Source organism: Chiloscyllium punctatum, chromosome 30, assembly GCF_047496795.1.
Source record: "Chiloscyllium punctatum isolate Juve2018m chromosome 30, sChiPun1.3, whole genome shotgun sequence".
Classification (NCBI taxonomy): domain Eukaryota; kingdom Metazoa; phylum Chordata; class Chondrichthyes; order Orectolobiformes; family Hemiscylliidae; genus Chiloscyllium; species Chiloscyllium punctatum.
In genome coordinates, this window is record NC_092768.1 from 8,283,339 (window position 1) to 8,300,416 (window position 17,078).

General features: G+C 41.4%; 1 protein-coding gene across 1 annotated transcript; it reads left to right on the forward strand.

Annotated features, from left to right (window-relative positions):
* The first annotated feature begins 3,368 nt into the window (after window positions 1–3,368).
* On the forward strand, window positions 3,369–4,265 carry LOC140455073 (probable G-protein coupled receptor 139). The gene has a single exon (XM_072549737.1). It carries the CDS (start codon window positions 3,369–3,371, stop codon window positions 4,263–4,265), a length of 897 nt encoding a protein of 298 aa, XP_072405838.1.
* Window positions 4,266–17,078: the final 12,813 nt, after the last annotated feature.

A 17,078-nucleotide genomic window follows, 5' to 3' on the forward strand; every position in this document is an offset into this window, starting at 1 on the left:
GACATTTAAGGGACTAATTCATGAGTCTTGGCAAAAACAAAATATATCCCAGTAAGGAGGACAGATTCCACAACTGCGATAAACCCAATATGTTAAACAAAGGAAGGTCAGAAGCATATTGAGTTGAAAGATAAAGCACGCACAAATGCAGAAATCCGGCCTGCAAATTGAGGTAAATTCAGAAGTCAGCAAAGGAGGACTGACAAGAGAGAGAAAATAAACTGAGAGCCAGCTAACAAGGAATATAAACACTGACTGACTGAAAGAGCTTTTTATAATATGTAAAAAGGAAGATAGCGAAAATGAATTGAGGAGATAATCACAAGGTACAAGGAAATGGTAGGGGGCTTACAGAGATATTTTGCATCACACTTTGCAGTGACATTGATTCTAAAGAATATAGTGGAGAAACTGATGCCCACCTCAATCACTAAAGAAGGAGGATGAGACAACCTAATGATGTTAAAGACAAATAAGTTCCGTAGCCCTGATGGCTTGCAACCTCAGATGAAAAAAACGTATGTACATAAATAATGAATGCATGAGATGAGATTCCCGACAGTATGGAAAGAGGCCCTTTGACCCAACACGTCCACGCTGACCCTCCAAAGAGTAACTCATCCCCTTAAATTTACCACTGATTAATGCACCTAACACTATGGGCAATTGAGCATGGCCAATTCACTTGACCTTCACATCTTTGGATTGAAAGAGGAGACCTGCATAGAGACGAGGAGAATTTGCAAACGCCAGTCATGTAGTCACCTAAAGTGGGATTTGAAGCCAGGTCCCTGGCGCTGTGAGGTTGCAGTGCTAGCCAATGAGCCACCATGCCACATCATCTGAAATTTCCCAAAATCCTTGGAATTGGAGTAGTACAGAATTAACAGTTTCATGCCAGCTGTATTCAAAAGGCGGGGGGAGGTGTGAGCAAAGAATGAATGTATCTATCATTGAAAAATTATTGGAATCTGTTACTAAAGATGGGATAGCACTATATTTGAAAAAAATATTAATCTCATCCAGCAGACAGGACAGCTTTATGAAAGTGAAATTTTGTCTGACAAATTGATTTGATTGTTTTGAGGAAGACTCAACCAGAATAGATATAAAGGCAACTGTAGATATGTTCTACTTGACGTTTCATAATCCCCTCAACAAGGTAGCCACCGAAGGTTCAACCATTAAATAAGATCCCCATGCTATTGGAGGTCGTGCATTGTTATGGATAGAGAATTGGCCACACGCCAAGAAGTAATGATTGAGGATTAGGGTTTCTATTGAGTTTGGCGTTCTATGAACATTGGTGTTCCACCGGGATCTGGGACTGCAACTCTTTACCGTATCCATTCATGGCTTGAAGGAAGAAAGTGAATGCACGACAGCCAAATTTGCAGATGACCCCAAACATAAGTTGAAAGGCAGATTATGAGAGGGACATCAGCGGTTTACAGCGAGATATTGATGGGGATTGCGGGCAACAAGTCGGCAAATGGAGTCAAACATGTGATCACGTGAAGATGTTCATTCTGGAAAGTCGAACAAGAGACAGAGTTGTATTTAATGAGAGAAAAGAAACTGCAGAAAGCTGGAAAACAAAGGGATACTAATGCATCGAACATACAAAGCTCGCACACACACGTGCAGACGGTAATCTTGAAGGAAATGGAATGTTAACCCTAATTTTAAGAGTTGATTTGATTTATTTTAGTCGCATGTACCTCAGTACAGTTTAAAAAAAGTTTGTTTTGCGAGTCGTACGGAGAGATCATAGCAAAGAATACCATTCAGACCATGGGTGTTCAGATGATCTGCAACATACAGGTTACAAATGCACAAGAATTTTGCAACACAAGATCAACATTAACAAAGTCAACATTATTTGAAGTCAGAGAGATCATTCAGCACTGAAATACTCAGAAGCTTTTCTTGAGCCTGTTCATCTGTGTGTTCAAGTTGGAGTGTAAGAGTAGGGAAGTCTTACTGCTATTGTACAAGGAGTTGGTGAGACCAGATCAGGATTTCTGTGAACAGTTTTGATTCTCTTATTGAAAGAAAGGTACCATTTCATAAAAGGCAGATCAAAGAGGGATTTTTAGGTTCATCACATATATGGAGGGAATGTACAATGACTGAAGGCTAAGCGTTTTGGGAGTCCACTGAATGGATTTTAAAAGAACGAGAGGTGATCTCGTTTCGACATATCAGATTCTTCAGGGGCTTGTCAGGGTAAATGCTGTGAAGATGTTTCCACTGATGGAAGAGTGCTTTAATTTTTCCTGCTTCCACCTGAAAATGGGATCAAGAGCACTTTCTGATGGAAATTGTCAATCTCATTCTTGCGATCCTTGAAATTTCTGTTAACTGGAGATGAGCTGTTGCGACATTCTTGGTGTCTGTTCTATTTTGCGAGAGCCAAAAGGGCATAGTCTCAGAAGAAAGGAGTGTCAATTTTAGACAGAGGTGAGGAGGAACGCTTTCCCTCCAGGGGTTGTGAGCACTGAGGGAGCTAATGTAGGGAGGGCCCTTTTGTATATTTAATGCTGAAATCGACAGATTATTGATGACATTTTAAAAAGGAAACTTTTTTGACGGCCATTAACCAGAGAAAAGGAATGCTGGAACACATGGATTAGGAGTAGGAATAGACCAATTGGTCGTTTGAACACCTTCTGACTTTCGGGAAGATACTGGCTGATCTGAACGAGCTGCATCATCCCGCCTGCATTCCATGGGGTTCGACTCACTGGTGTATGCACAATTTATCCAACTCAGTCTAATCGGTCCAGTCCTCACGACCTTTTGAGGAAGAGGATTTTACATCATCACCATTCTCTGTGAGAATAAAAACCTCCTTATCTCTGTTTGAAAAGAGAAACTGTTCATCCTTAAACCGTGTCCCATTCTAAATATACTTCATCTCAAGCAGAAACTAGCTCCTGGTATTTTAATTTTTGTATTCCCATCAAGGTTTTAGATGTTTCAATGAGATCACGACATTCTTCTGGAATCAAACTCATGTAGGCATAACCTTTCTTCTCAAAACTAGACTTTAATCCTTGGAATGAGACAAATGAATCCTCTCTGAGCTGCTTCAAAAGCAATAAGATGTGTTTTCTTGAAACGGGAGATTTAGTGGTGCAAAGTGTTAACCAGTTTATATTATTCCTGAAATTGTCTAGCAATCACTCGAACCTTATCCCTTATCTTAACCCAATTATGCCCAGGACAGAGACCAAGGATTACAAATGAAATGTCATTGTTCTTCACAGTTGTAAAAGTATATACTTACCTCCAGCATCCCACAGTCTTGACTGGCAATAGCTGACAGTGTGCCTCCCTGATGGATTTTCTTTACAGCTAATGTGATGACAGTGCTGACTCTTTCCCAAGGGAAGTGCGGCCTTTCCGAAGGAATCACTCGTTACATGACTGCCATGGCAACGGGAGATCTGATGGTTCTAGTCTTCAACGTGATCGTGGGCGAGATCATCAGGGATTATTTCCCGGGTTCGCTGCTGAACTACACTCCGGCCTGCCGACTCAGTGTCTTCCTGCAAGGGTTCAGCCTCCAACTCTCCATCTGGTTTACCATCGCTTTCACCTTTGACCGCTTTGTAGCAATTTGCTGTGATAAATTAAAGGCGTGTTATTGCACGAAAAGAACAGCCAATATCGTTATAATCATCATGAGCGCTCTTAACATCATGGTCAACATACCCTTGCCTTTTCGCTATGAGCCCATTCATGTTCTGAACAATGTACAGTGGGGCTGCCGCACCGTCACTGGTTACCTCAGTTCACCAGCCTGGGCAGCTCACCGGTGGCTCACCAACATCTCAAACATGTTTGTTCCTATTCCCCTGCTGCTGCTGTTGAACTCTCTCACCGCCCGCCACATCCTAGTGGCCAGCAGAGCTCGCCAGGCTCTGAAGAGCAGCAGAGGTGGCGCTGGGAAAATGGGCGGAGACCCTGAGCTGAAGAGCAGAAGGACCTCCATTGTTCTGCTCTTCACCATCTCTGGATGCTTCATGGTGCTGTCGGCACCTATCACTGTCATTCACATCTGTGTCGGTGTAACCCACACAGTGAATTACCAAGGTTCAACTTCGCTCTATACGGCAATCAGGGTTGCGTTCCTGCTGATGTGCACCACCTCCTGTACAAACACCTGTATTTACGCACTGACCCAGAGAAGATTCAGAGAGGAGATGACACATGTTCTGACATTTCCATCCACCTTGCTGTGTAAACCACGTAAATAATTGACATTGACATGGAGGTGCTGAAGTAATGATAACTTCACTGGGCCAGTAATCCAGAAACCAAAGCTAAATCTTGGAGACTCAGTATCAAATAACATCATTCGTGAAATATCCATTCAATCAAATAGTATTTTTATGGTGACCGTCTGGCTGTTAGTTTTTGTCAAACAGAAAGCTAATTGCCTTCTCAGATCTAAGGGGCAGATTTGTGATATCTTTACCTGGTCTGTCTACCAGTGGCATCCGGGTAAAAACAAGGACTGCAGATGCTGGAAACCAGAATCTAAATTAGAGTGGTGCTGGAAAAGCACAGCAGGTCATGTAGCATCCGGTCCTGCTCCTCGGATGCTACATGACCTGCTGTGCTTTTCCAGCACCCCTCTAATTGAGATCAGTGGCATCATGCTTATGGCCATCTGGGTTACTAATTGTTGCTCTTTGGGCAATATATACCAACTTCACCGATGATAACAGTGTCTCAAATCAACAAAGTACATTTATGCCCTCATCTAATTTTTATAATTCTCAATGCAACCCATCTGGTCCTGAAATCGGGGCGTACTCCCATCTATTTCAGAGTTGTGGTACAGTCACGGAAACAGACCCTTCAGTCAAACTTGTCCGTGCCTACCAGATATTCTAAACTAATCTAGTCCCATTTGCTAGCACTTGGCAAATTCCCTTTAAACCCTTCCTATTCATATACCCATCCAGATGCCTTTTATGTTGTAATTGTACCAGTCTCCACCACTTGCTCTGGCAGCTCATTCCACACACGCAGCACACTCTGTGTGAAAAAGTTAGGTTCCTTTTAAATCTTACCTCTCTTACCCTAATGCTCTGTCCTGTACTTCTGGACTCTACTCCGCACCCCCCCCCCCACCGCCCATCCCACCAACCCCCCCAGGAAAAATGTCTATTTATTCTATCCATGCCCCTCATGATTTTGTACGCCCCTTTAAGTTCACCCCTAAACCTCTGATGCTCTCGGGAAAACAACCCCAGCCTATTGAACCACTCAATGCAGCTCAATCCCTGCAACCCTGGCAACATCCTTGTAAATCCTTTCTGAATAAATGACCAGCTTGGTTCAACCACCAGCAAATGTTGGGACTCACAATACATTTAAATCAGACGTTAGCAAGGCCACAATTATCGAGTTTAATGTGGGTTTGGCAGTTACATTGACAGTTTGCGGGTCATACTGATTTTGTTGAAGAGATTAATTAGCAAAATACCAGATACAAGTCACCAAAACTCCTATTCTCACACAAGTAGATGGGATACCTGAGGCTCATAAAGTCGCCAGTTTTTAGAGAGACGGAGTTCAACCAGCTGGAGGGAGAAGCAGGATCATGCTTCAATCTGCTAATATGATTTATCCACTTGGAATGATGACAAGGGTGGAAGGATGCGTACGATGGTGACGATACATCCTTTGAATGCACTGCTAGTCTCGTATGGATAGTGAGGATAAGGGATACTCTGACGGGTTTGACAGGAGTCTTCCTCTGCAGGTGCTATCAGATCTTCTGCATTTTTTCAGCACTTTGTTTCTATATCAGATGTCCAGCAGCTGTGGTACCTTGCTTTAGTGTTGATGTGTCTTTTGCAGAATGAGGAGAAAATAAGACGATAAGATGGTGGAGCAGAAGTAGGCCATTCAGCCGAGTGAGTAAGCTCCACTATTCAATGAGATTATGTTTGATAATCATCAAAAGATAGATTAGGAAATGAGGAGGTGCAACAAGTTTTGGGTGTCCTTGTACTCCAGTCCCTTAAACTAAACATGCAGTTGCGATAGGCAGTGAAAAAAGCAAAAGAAATGTTGACTTCATAACGGGACCATTTGCCGAATGGGACAGGGGTGACTTGCTGCAATTTTTCCAGCCTTGGTGCGACACACGTGGACTATTGTGTCGGACGTTTTGTCTCCTTATCTTATGAAGTATCTTTTGGTGATGGAGGAACTAAGACGTAAATTTCCCAGATTGACCCCTGAGATGGTAGAACTTTCATTTGTAGACAGACCGGATCATTTCAGGTTATTTTCACAGAAATTTAGAGGATTGAGGGGGATCTTATAAAATTCCATGAAACTAGATATAAAACTATAAAATTCTGTAAGAGCGAGACACGGCAAGAATTGGAACAATATTCCAATGACTTGATATTCCAGAACCTGAGCTCACAGTCCTAGCACACTGAATCGACGAATTAAGACTGTGATAATGAAAAGATTATTCATCTAACGAGTCGTGAGCCTTTGGATTCCTTGCCACAAGAAGAGGTTGAGACTAAATTCTTGATTGCTATCAAGAAGGAGTGAAGTTTGTTCTTCAGGCAGCAGGTATCAAAGGGTTTTGAAAGAAAGCAAGAAACAGTATTGATTTGCACGCAATTCTGACTCTCAGAATTTCAAAATTGTCATACTTTTAAAATCGAGAGCTGGGGTATTGTTGAATGTGTTAAGAGGAAATCAAAAGTCATGAATTTACTGAATGACACAACGTGAAATGAAAACAAAATCACACTTTTACAGGTTTTATTTTTCTCATAATTAAACCAAATATGTAATTGGTTTACTCATGATAAAACAGGTACAACATTGAATTACCTAATACATTTACAGTGCAGTCCACTCAGCATTCGGGGCACAACAATTAGTTCCAAAATCCTACACAGCTCTAAACTATCGGGAGGAGAATTCTAAACATTTCTTGTCGGATGAAGACACCAATTCTTACCTTACAGCAGCTCCCAAATAAACCAGTTCCATCAGCATCGTCTCCTCTAAAATAATGGAGTGCTCGGGAAACTCCTCAGCTCTTCTGAAGGGAGCATTAATTGTGTGACTCTGCCAGAGTCACCTTTCTCTGACCTTAACAATATCGTTACCATAAAATGTAGGCTGGTAATTATCAACCAATTACTGTAAAGTAAATAAACATGTCGTCCTCACTTTATTTCTCTTCATGTCCTCTTCCTCTCCGTCTTCCCAGCAGCCTTAAAGTCACTCTGTTCTAGGTTATTGTATCACTCCTAGCCGGTGCCATCCAATGTTCAAAGTTTTTTTTTCTATCAATTCAGGTGCTCTTCACTTGGAAAATAAAGAAAAACGGCTTCTTTTGAAGCAGTGAAGAGTCAAAGCCTTCATTCTTCGGAATATATTTATCAGCAGTCGAGTAAGAATATGAAATGCGTATCAATTTTGGTTTTAATACCCATTACCTTTCCAGATGCGTTGGTTTCTGAGCATTCCTGAGACATTCTTGCACAACAATAGACGTCCCACTGAAAATACAAAAATGAGATTTTGTTTGTCTCGCATCATTTCAATGCCCGCATGTTATTTTTCTTCATATCATTTTAAGATCAGGAGCTTTACAACTTTTGCTTCTACCAGAAAAGTCGTTCCATCTCCAGGTATTCTGTCCATCCAGTCTCCCTTCAGGATTCCCTCATGATCAACATCCCATTTCAGACATCATAGACATACGCCAAAACTTCTTTGTCTTAGGTTTTTGAGTCTTGACTTGATACTTGACAAAATCGACATATGGAGGATGTTTCCTCATGTGGGGGAGCTCTGGATGGAGAGGCCACTGCTTTAGGCTTAATGGTAGCATATTTAAAAAAAAGAGATGAGGAAAAATTTCTTCCTGAAGCCATCACGAATCTGTGGAATCTGTGTTGGATGCTGGAAAATGGAGTAAATTTAAGAATGAGATAGACAGATTTTTATTTAGTAATGGTTTGAACGGTTATGCTTTTCTAAGTTCCAAAGACGAAATACAAAATCCTGCGAAATTTTGACGTAAATATATTTTACCAGAAGTTGATTCTGATTTGCAGCACTTTAATGGCACCTTCCAGAAATTTATTGAACACAGGAAAAAAAAACATTGAATGAAAACAGAAATGTCAAAGGGACCTATTTTTCTTTTGGAGAGATCGTGTCAAATATGAATTGAAGTTGTTTTTGAACTTTAAGACATTAGCTGTCTTGTATAAAAAGAACAACATTGTCATAGATACTTTGCTTTACATCAATTTTGCTGTTGATAATTGTGAGTTAAGATCTCTTAGTCAAGGCAGACTTGAGTAAAATGTGTCAAAAGGTCTAGGTTATAAAGATATACTATTAGTGTTATCGCCAATATCGATTCATACCACAGAAATAACGTTTAAAACAATCTTTCTGATAGTAAATGAAAATGGCTGTTGAGAATGCTTTTTCATTTGTCACTGAATACAATAACTAAAACGAGAAAGAGTTAGGTAAGATTAGAAAGGTGTAACTGAGAGCTTATTTCGCACATTTGTAGGATTATTCTGTCTAGGTTAGAAGGCCTGGATTTAAGTCTCACTTTCTTCAGAGCCGTGACGTAGTTGACTTAAAAGCATAAAATTTGGCGATTTGCATCTTCGACATGGACGACTCTACTCTCTCTGACTGGTTAAAGTTGAGTTGGGGCAATCAGTTCTCTCGTGGCCTCCTGAGAAGTCAGAGCTGTGGAGCCTGAGAGATACTGGTCCTTACCCTCGGTGGATCACACAGCTCACTGTAAATGCTGCTCAATTAAGCGAGATATTAATTTTTTCGTTAGAAATAGTACGTTTCGTGAGGTCTGTTTACTGTTTCACCAGAGGGCAGGTTTGTGTATAACTTGATGATGTTTCAATGAGTTAACTCATTTGGACTTTTTTTGCTTTCACCTGAAAATGCGAGTGCAGGCGCTTCCAAAACAAATTCTCTTTCCTGTTCTTCCAACTTTTGGAATTACTGTTCAACGAATAGAAGTCACTGTAACATTTTTCTGACATTTTCTGTTTTAAAATTAAATCTTTGCAATTGGAAACGAGATACCCCGATCTAACACCTTCTTTCTGCGGAGTTTTCATTTCTTTTAATTACCATTGATTTCGGTTTGAGGGCAATTAGTCCTGTCCCAGCTGACTGAATTGGAAAAAAACTGTGTTTATCCTAACGGAAGAAAACGGCAGAGGAAATAAACAATTCTTTTCCGTCAGTCTTGACAGTGGACGTCACTTTGACCATCCCATTAATACGCAGAATGAGGTAAAGGGGGTAAGTCAAATGACCATCAGTAAAGAAGGAGCATTTAAGAAACTGATTTGGCCAAAGTCAAAAAACGTTGCTGGCTCTGATGAATTGCAACCTTGGATCCTGAAAGAGGTAGGTGCAGAAATAATGTATGTTATATTATTGTTGTGGAGAAGGTGCACTGGTTTGAAAAACTGTCCATGTAACACACCCATTCAAAAGGAAGTAAGGCAAAATGTGGATAGAAGTATCTATTCAAAAATGTATTGGATACAGTTCATTACTTTCGGACAGCAGAACATTTGGAAAATCCTAATTTCATCAAGTGGAATTTTGCAGATTACAGTAAAACTGATTGAAAGGGAAATTTTGAGAAAGATGCAAACTTATTTTTCAGAGACATATTGTCAGATTAAGGAAATGGGCAAAAAAATTGCAAATTGAGTATAATGTGGGAAAATGACAAGTTGTTTATTTTGGAATGTAGAACAAAACAATAGAGTTTTATTGAAATGGAGAGACACTGCAGAACACTGGTACATAAAGGGAATTGGGGGCTACTTATGTTCACAACCAGAAAAAGAGCACACAGGCTTACGGTGTAATAAGGAAGGCAAATGGAATTCTGGCCTCTTATTTCAAGCGGGTTGAAGTACAAGAGTAGGGATGTCTTACTGCAAGTTACAAGCAGATCGTGTTACATACAATCTGTGAGCAGTTTTGATCCAGTAATAAAGGAAAGAAAAAAATCATAGGACGTAATTCATAGGAGAATCATTCGGATTACCAAAGGTGTGGAAAGAAGGATTTATGGTCAAAAATTCAACAGTTTTAGAGTTTGCTCACTGGAGTTGAGAAGAATGAACAGTGATCCAATTGAGACATACTGGATTCTTAAGGGCCTTGATAGGGTAAATGCTGAGAGGATATTCCCCTCATCAGAGAATGCTTTGTCTGTTCCGGCTTTCGACTGAAAATGGGACCAAAAAGCGCTTGGAACAGAAATTCTCGATCCCATCCTTGCAATCCTTAAAATTCCTCATCAGCGGCTAACAACTAAATATAGCTTCCCACTCCTTTGTGTCTCCAAAATCTGTACAAATCAATCTTATAGGCCAAGTCCCAGTTACCTTCAAGGTAATATAATTCCGCTCTCAACCACTCTCGTAGAGAATAGTAAATTCCTTACCCCTGTGAGAAAAAGGATACCGTGTCCCTTCATCAGAATCACTGTAATCAATAGGAAACTATCTCCTTTTGTGTTCAACTTTATCTCATCCCCTCAAGAGCTTACATGTTTCAAAGAGATTACCTTAGATTCTTCCAGACTCAAATGGAGATGGGCATAATCTTACTTGAACAACACCTCGTTTGCAGACTTTATGAGCCGAAGAGCCTGTTTCCATACTGAATTAATCTAATCGAATCTGACTGAATATACCATTCCTGAAATTAGCTTTTGATTATTTCCATTGCACAGACAATGTTTTGTTAGTGAGGTTTCAATGGTTTTCGTTGAAGGTCAAGGCTCGAATTGCCAACAGCAGTTCAGTCTTGTGGAATCCAAGATAAAAGATATAGAATATCGGGAAATAGATGGTGACATCTTGAAGAATGTCCATATTACAGTGGAGGAAGTGCTGGATGCCTTGAAATTCATAAAAGTGGATAAATCCCCAGGACATGACCAGGTATAACCTAGAACACTGCGGGAAGCAAGGGAAGTTATTGCTGGGCCTCTTGCTGAGTTATTTGTAACATCAATAGTCACAGGCAAGGTGCCGGATGGCTGGACGTTGGCTAACATGGTGCCACTGATTAAGAAATTTGACAAGGACATGCCAGTGAACCATAGACCAGTGAGCCTGTCATCGGTGGTTGGCAAGTTGTTGAAGGGAATACATAGGGAACTGGACATGTATTTGCAAAAGGGACTGGAAAGGCAGAGTCAACATGGCTTTGTTCAAAGCAAATCATGTCTCTCAAACGTGATTGAGTTTTTTGAAGAAGTAACAAAGATGATTCGTGAGGGTAGAGCGGTAGATGTGATCTATATGGATTTCAGTGAGGCACTCGACAAGGTTCCCCGTGGAAGACTGGTGAGCAAGGTTAAATCTCATGGAATACAGGGAAAACTGGCCATTCGTTACAGAACTGGTTCAGAGGTAAAAGACAGGATTGGTGTTGGAAGTTGGTTTTTCATACTGGAGCCTGTGGCCGGTGCCACAATGATCAGCGCGGGATCCACTATTTTTCAACTTTTATATAAATGACTTGGATGTGGGCATAAGAGTTGTAGTTAGTAAGTTTGCTGATGACACCAAAATTGGAGGTGTGGTGGACAGCGAAAAAGGTATCCTCAGATTGCAACGGGATCCTGATCAGATGGGCCAACGGGCTGATAATTCTCAGATGGAGTTTAATGTAGATAAAAGTGGGGTGCTGTATTTTGGGAAAGCAAATCTTTGCGGGATTTATACAAATAATGGTAAGGGCCGAGGAATTGTTGCTGAGCAAAGAGACCTTGGAGTGCAGGTTCATAGCTCCTTGAAAGTGGAGTCGCAGGTCGATAAGACAGTGAAGAAGGCTTTTGGTATGCTTTCCTTTATTAGTCAGACGAATGCGTACAGATGTCATGTTGCGTCTGTACAAGAGATTGGTTCGGTCACTGTTGGATTATTGCATGCAATTCTGGTCTCCTTCCTATCAGAAAAATGTTGTGAAAATTGAAAGGGTTCAGAAAAGATTTACAAGGATGTTGCCAGGGTTGGAAGATTTGAGCTATAGGGGGATGCTGAACAGGCTGGGGCTGTTTTTCCCTGGAACGTCACAGGCTGAGGGGTTGGCCTTATACAGCTGTATAAAATTATGAAGGGCATGTAAAGATAAATAGAAAAAGTCATTTCCCTAATGTTGGGGAGTCCAGAACGAGAGGCATAGGTTTAGGGTGAGAGGGGAAAGATGTAAAGAGATCAATGGGGCAACTTTTTCATTCAGAGGGTGGAACGTGTAAGGAATTAGCTGCCAGATAAAAATGGTGGAGGCTAGTACAATTGTAACATTTAAAAGACATCTGGATGGAGAGATGAAGAGGAAGAGTTTGGAGAGATATGGGCTAGGTGCTGGCAGATGGGACTAGATTGGTTTGGGATATCTGGTCGTCATGGATGAGTTGGACAAAAGGGTCTGTTTCGGTGCTGTACGTCTCAATGACTCTATGTCTCCATGACTTTATCTTTGCTCATCCCTGGTGTGTTTTGATACATCTCACGATTGGATTTTCTTTACAACGAACATGATGACAGTTTTGATTCTTTCCCAAGGGTCGTGTGGCCCTTACAAAGGAATCACTCACTACATGACTGCCATGGCTTCAGGAGATCTGATTGTCCTTGTCTTCAGTGTGGTTGTGAATCAGATTATCAAGTATCATATCCTGCGCTTGCTGCTGAGCTACACCCCCGCATGCCGACACAGTGTCTTTCTGCAAGGGCTGAGCCTCCAACTCTCCATCTGGTTTACAATCACCTTCACCTTTGATTGCTTTGCAGCAATTTGCTCCAACAGATTGAAGGTGAGGTATTGCACTGAAAGAAGAGCCAATGTGGTCATATCCATCGTGAGCGCTCTTAACATCATGGTCAACATTCCTTTGTGTTTTTGCTATAAACCTACTTACTTTCTGAACAATCCACAGTCGGGCTGCCACACTGTCGCTGTTTTCCTCACTTCACTGGCCTGCGCATCTATCCGGTTGCTCACCAAATATCTCAAACATATTTTTTCCTATTCCCCTGCTGCTGCTATTGAACTGTCTCACCGCCCAACACATTCTACTATCCAAGAGAGCACGTCAGGCTCTGAAGAGCAGCAGAGGTGGTGCTGGGGAGATGGGCAGAGACACCGAGCACAAGTGCAGGAGGACCTCCATAATTCTACTTTTCACCATTTCTGGCTGCTTCATGATGCTCACAGCGCCCATCACTGTCTTCCACATCTGCGTCAGCATTACCAACATAAAGCCTTTCTAAGTTTCAAACTCACTCTATATGGCAATCAGGGCGGTGGCCTTGTTGATGCTTGCCAGCTCCTGCAAACAAAATTCATAAAGAAGGTGATAATTTACTGAAATCTCCTTATGTTCTGCTCAGAAAGCTGAACAAGTAATTTATACTGCTGAGGGGGGAGTTGGTTGTGTCATGATAACCTCATTGTCCAGTAATCCAGAACCCAAATTAATATCCTGGGGATACAGGTTCAAATCCCACCATGGTAAATGATGTATTTTCCATGCAGATAATGCTAGCTTAAAGTTGAGCATGTCACCTGTACAATGAATGCTCATCAAATCAACTAGTTCCTGGGGTGAAGAAACGAATCTGTTTCAATCACCTTATTGCTCCTCATCTCTGCTTCTTCGTCCTCTTCCTAGCAGATTCCAGGTCATTCTGTTTTTAATGTTATGTAATCACTCATAGACTCTGCGATCCCACGTCTGATGTTTTGTGATCAGTTCAGGTGCTCTTGATTTGAGGAATGAAGAAAGTCGACTTCCTTTGAAATAAAAGATGCAAAACCTTCATTCTTATGAATCATTTTATCAATGGGTGAGGAAGAATGTGCCCTGTATTACAGGCTTATGCATTGAATATGCATTGCATTTCATTTGCCGATTTGCTTCTATTTGAGGATCACGACGTCATTCCCAGCACTTCAGTGTCCCAATGAAAGTCCAAGAATTAGCTTTTGTGTGTCTAGCATTATTTCAACCGACGTGTCATTTTTTTTATCATTCTAAATTCAGAACTTTCATATTTATGGCATTTTCATTCTTCTATTTGTTCCTAAAAACAAGTTCCATCCCCATATGTTATGTTTCTCAATTCTCTTTGTGAATTGCCATGTCTAAGGACCCACTTATAATGATCAGTGTGAGACGTGAAAGGCATCTGGAAAAACTGTTGGTTCATTGATCTTTGATGTTAACGTGATAATTTACAAAGGAGACATAGTGCAGATGTTTTCTTCATGTGGAACAATGCAGAATGAGAGGTCACAGTTTTAAGTTAAGTGATCGTAGATTGAAGACAAAGATGAGCTGAATTTCCTTCCCACAAGGGTCATATGGTGGGTCATATGGTCTTGTGGTGGGAGAGCATTTTGGTGATAGTGACCACAACTGCCTTACATTCTACATAGCTATGGAGGAGGAGAGAATTAGGCAAAATTGGGGGATATTTAATTGGGGAAGAGGAAAATATGATGCGATTAGATATGACTTAGGAAGCATGGATTGGAAGCAATTGTTCCATGGTAAAGGCACTATAGAGATGTGGAGACTGTTTAAGGAACAGTTGTTGCAAGTGATTAATAAATATATCCCTCTGAGACAGGCAAGAAGTGATAAGATAAAGGAACCTTGGAAGACGAGAGCGGTGGAGCTTCTCGTCAAAAGGAGAAAGGGAGCTTACATAAGGTGGAGGAAGCTAGAGTCAAGCTCAGCTCTACAGGATTACAAGCAGGCGAGGAAGGAGCTTAAAAGTGGTCTGAGGAGGGCCAGGAGGGGGCACGCGAAAGGCTTGGCAGAACGGATTAGGGAGAACACAACGGCATTTTACACTTATCTGAGGAATAAGAGAATGAATAAAGAAAGAGTCGGGCTGATCAGGGAGAGCATAGGGAATTTGTGTGTAGAGTATGAGAAGGTAGGGGGAGCCCTAAATGAGTTTTTTGCTTCTGTCTTTACGAAAGAAATGAACTTTGTAGTGAATGAAATCTTTGAAGAGCAGGTGTGCGTGCTGAAATGGATAGAGATAGAGGAAGCTGATGTGTTGAAAATTTTGTCAAACATTAAGATTGACAAGTCGCCAGGCCCGGACCAGATTTGTCCTCAGCTGCTTTGGGAAACGAGAAATGCAATTGCATTGCCACTTGTGAAGATCTTTTCATCCTCGCTCTCCACTGGCGTCTTACTTGAGGACTGGAGAGAGGCAAATGTAATTCTTCTCTTCACGAAAAGAAATAGGGAACTCCCTGGCATTTACAGACCAGTGAGTCACACGTCTGTCGTCTGCAAGGTGTTAGAAAGGATTCTGAGGGATAGGATTTATGACCATCTGGAAGACCATGGCTTGATTAAATGCAGTCAACACAGCTTTATGAGGGGCAGGTCATGCCTCACAAAACTTATCGAGTTCTTTGAGGATGTGACTAGAAACGTTGATGAGGGTCGAGCTGTGGATGTGGTGTATATGGAATTCAGCAAGGTATTTGATAAGGTTCCCCATGGTAGGCTCATTCAGAAGGTCAGGAGGAATGGGATACAGGGGAACATAGCTGTCTGGATACAGAATTGGCTGGCCAACAGAAGACAGCGAGTGGTAGTAGAAGGAATGTATTCTGCCTAGAAGTCTGTGGTGAGTGGTATTCCACAGGGCTCTGTCCTTGGGTCTCTATTGTTTGTAATTTTTATTATTGACTTGGATGAGGGGATTGAAGGATGTGTCAGCAAGTTTGCAGATGACAAAAAGGTTGGAGATGTCGTTGACCGTATAGAGATGCAGAGATGGGCTGAGAGGTGGCAGATGGAGTTCAACCTGGATAAATGCGAGGTCATGCATTTTGGAAGGTCGAATTTGAAAGCTGAGTACAGGATAAAGGATAGGATTCTTGGAAGTGTGGAGGAACAGAGGGATCTTGGTGTGCAGGTACATCGATTCCCTAAAATGGTCACTCAAGTGGACAGGGTTGTTAAGAAAGCATATGGTGTTTTGGCTTTCATTAACAGGGGGATTGAGTTTAAGAGTCGTGAGATCTTGTTGCAGCTCTATAAAACTTTGGTTAGACTGCTCTTGGAATACTGCATCTAGTTCTGGTCGCCCTATTATAAGAAAGATGTGGATGCATTGGAGACGGTTCAGAGGAGGTTTACCAGAATGCTACCTGGACTGGAGGGCTTATCTTATGAGAAGAGGTTGATTGAGCTCGGACCTTGTTCATTGGAGAAAAGGAGGAGAAGAGGTGACCTAATTGAGGTATACTAGATAATGAGAGGCATAGACAGAGTCGATAGCCAGAGACTATTTCCCAGGGCAGAAATTGTTAACACGAGGGGTCATAGTTTTAAGCTGGTTGGAGGAACGTATCGAGGGGATGTCAGAGGCGGGTCCTTTACACAGAGAGTTGTGAGAGCATGGAATGCTTTGCCAGCAGCAGTTGTGGAGGCAGGGTCATTGGGAACATTTAAGAGACTCCTCGACATGCAATTATTCAGAGAAATTTAAGGGTGCATACATGAGGATCAGTGTACAGCACAACATCGTTGGCTGAAGGGCCTGTTGTGTGCTGTACTGTTCTATGTTCTATGTTCTATATCAGAAGCTCTAAATTGCAGTACAGTAGAGAATCCTTCTGAAAATTTAATAAAGAATTTTTAACAAATTCCAATGATGACAGAAAACTTGGAGGGACTTCTATTTCGCGGAGAGAGATCTCGTCAGAAAATATTCTACATTTATGTAAACCCTCACGACTCTCCGTGTGAACCAAAGAAATCCTGTTGTGAAGAATTTTCTGATAGAAAATGAAAAAGGCTGTCAAGAGTAATTCTTCATTTTTCACAGAATGTAGTAACTATGGGAGGAAGAGAAGGATAAATTGGAAAGATGCAACTTGAAGGCCCATGTGATCCAATTGTTCGATTCCACTCTCTGAACGAATAGACCTCGGTTCAACACTCTTATTCT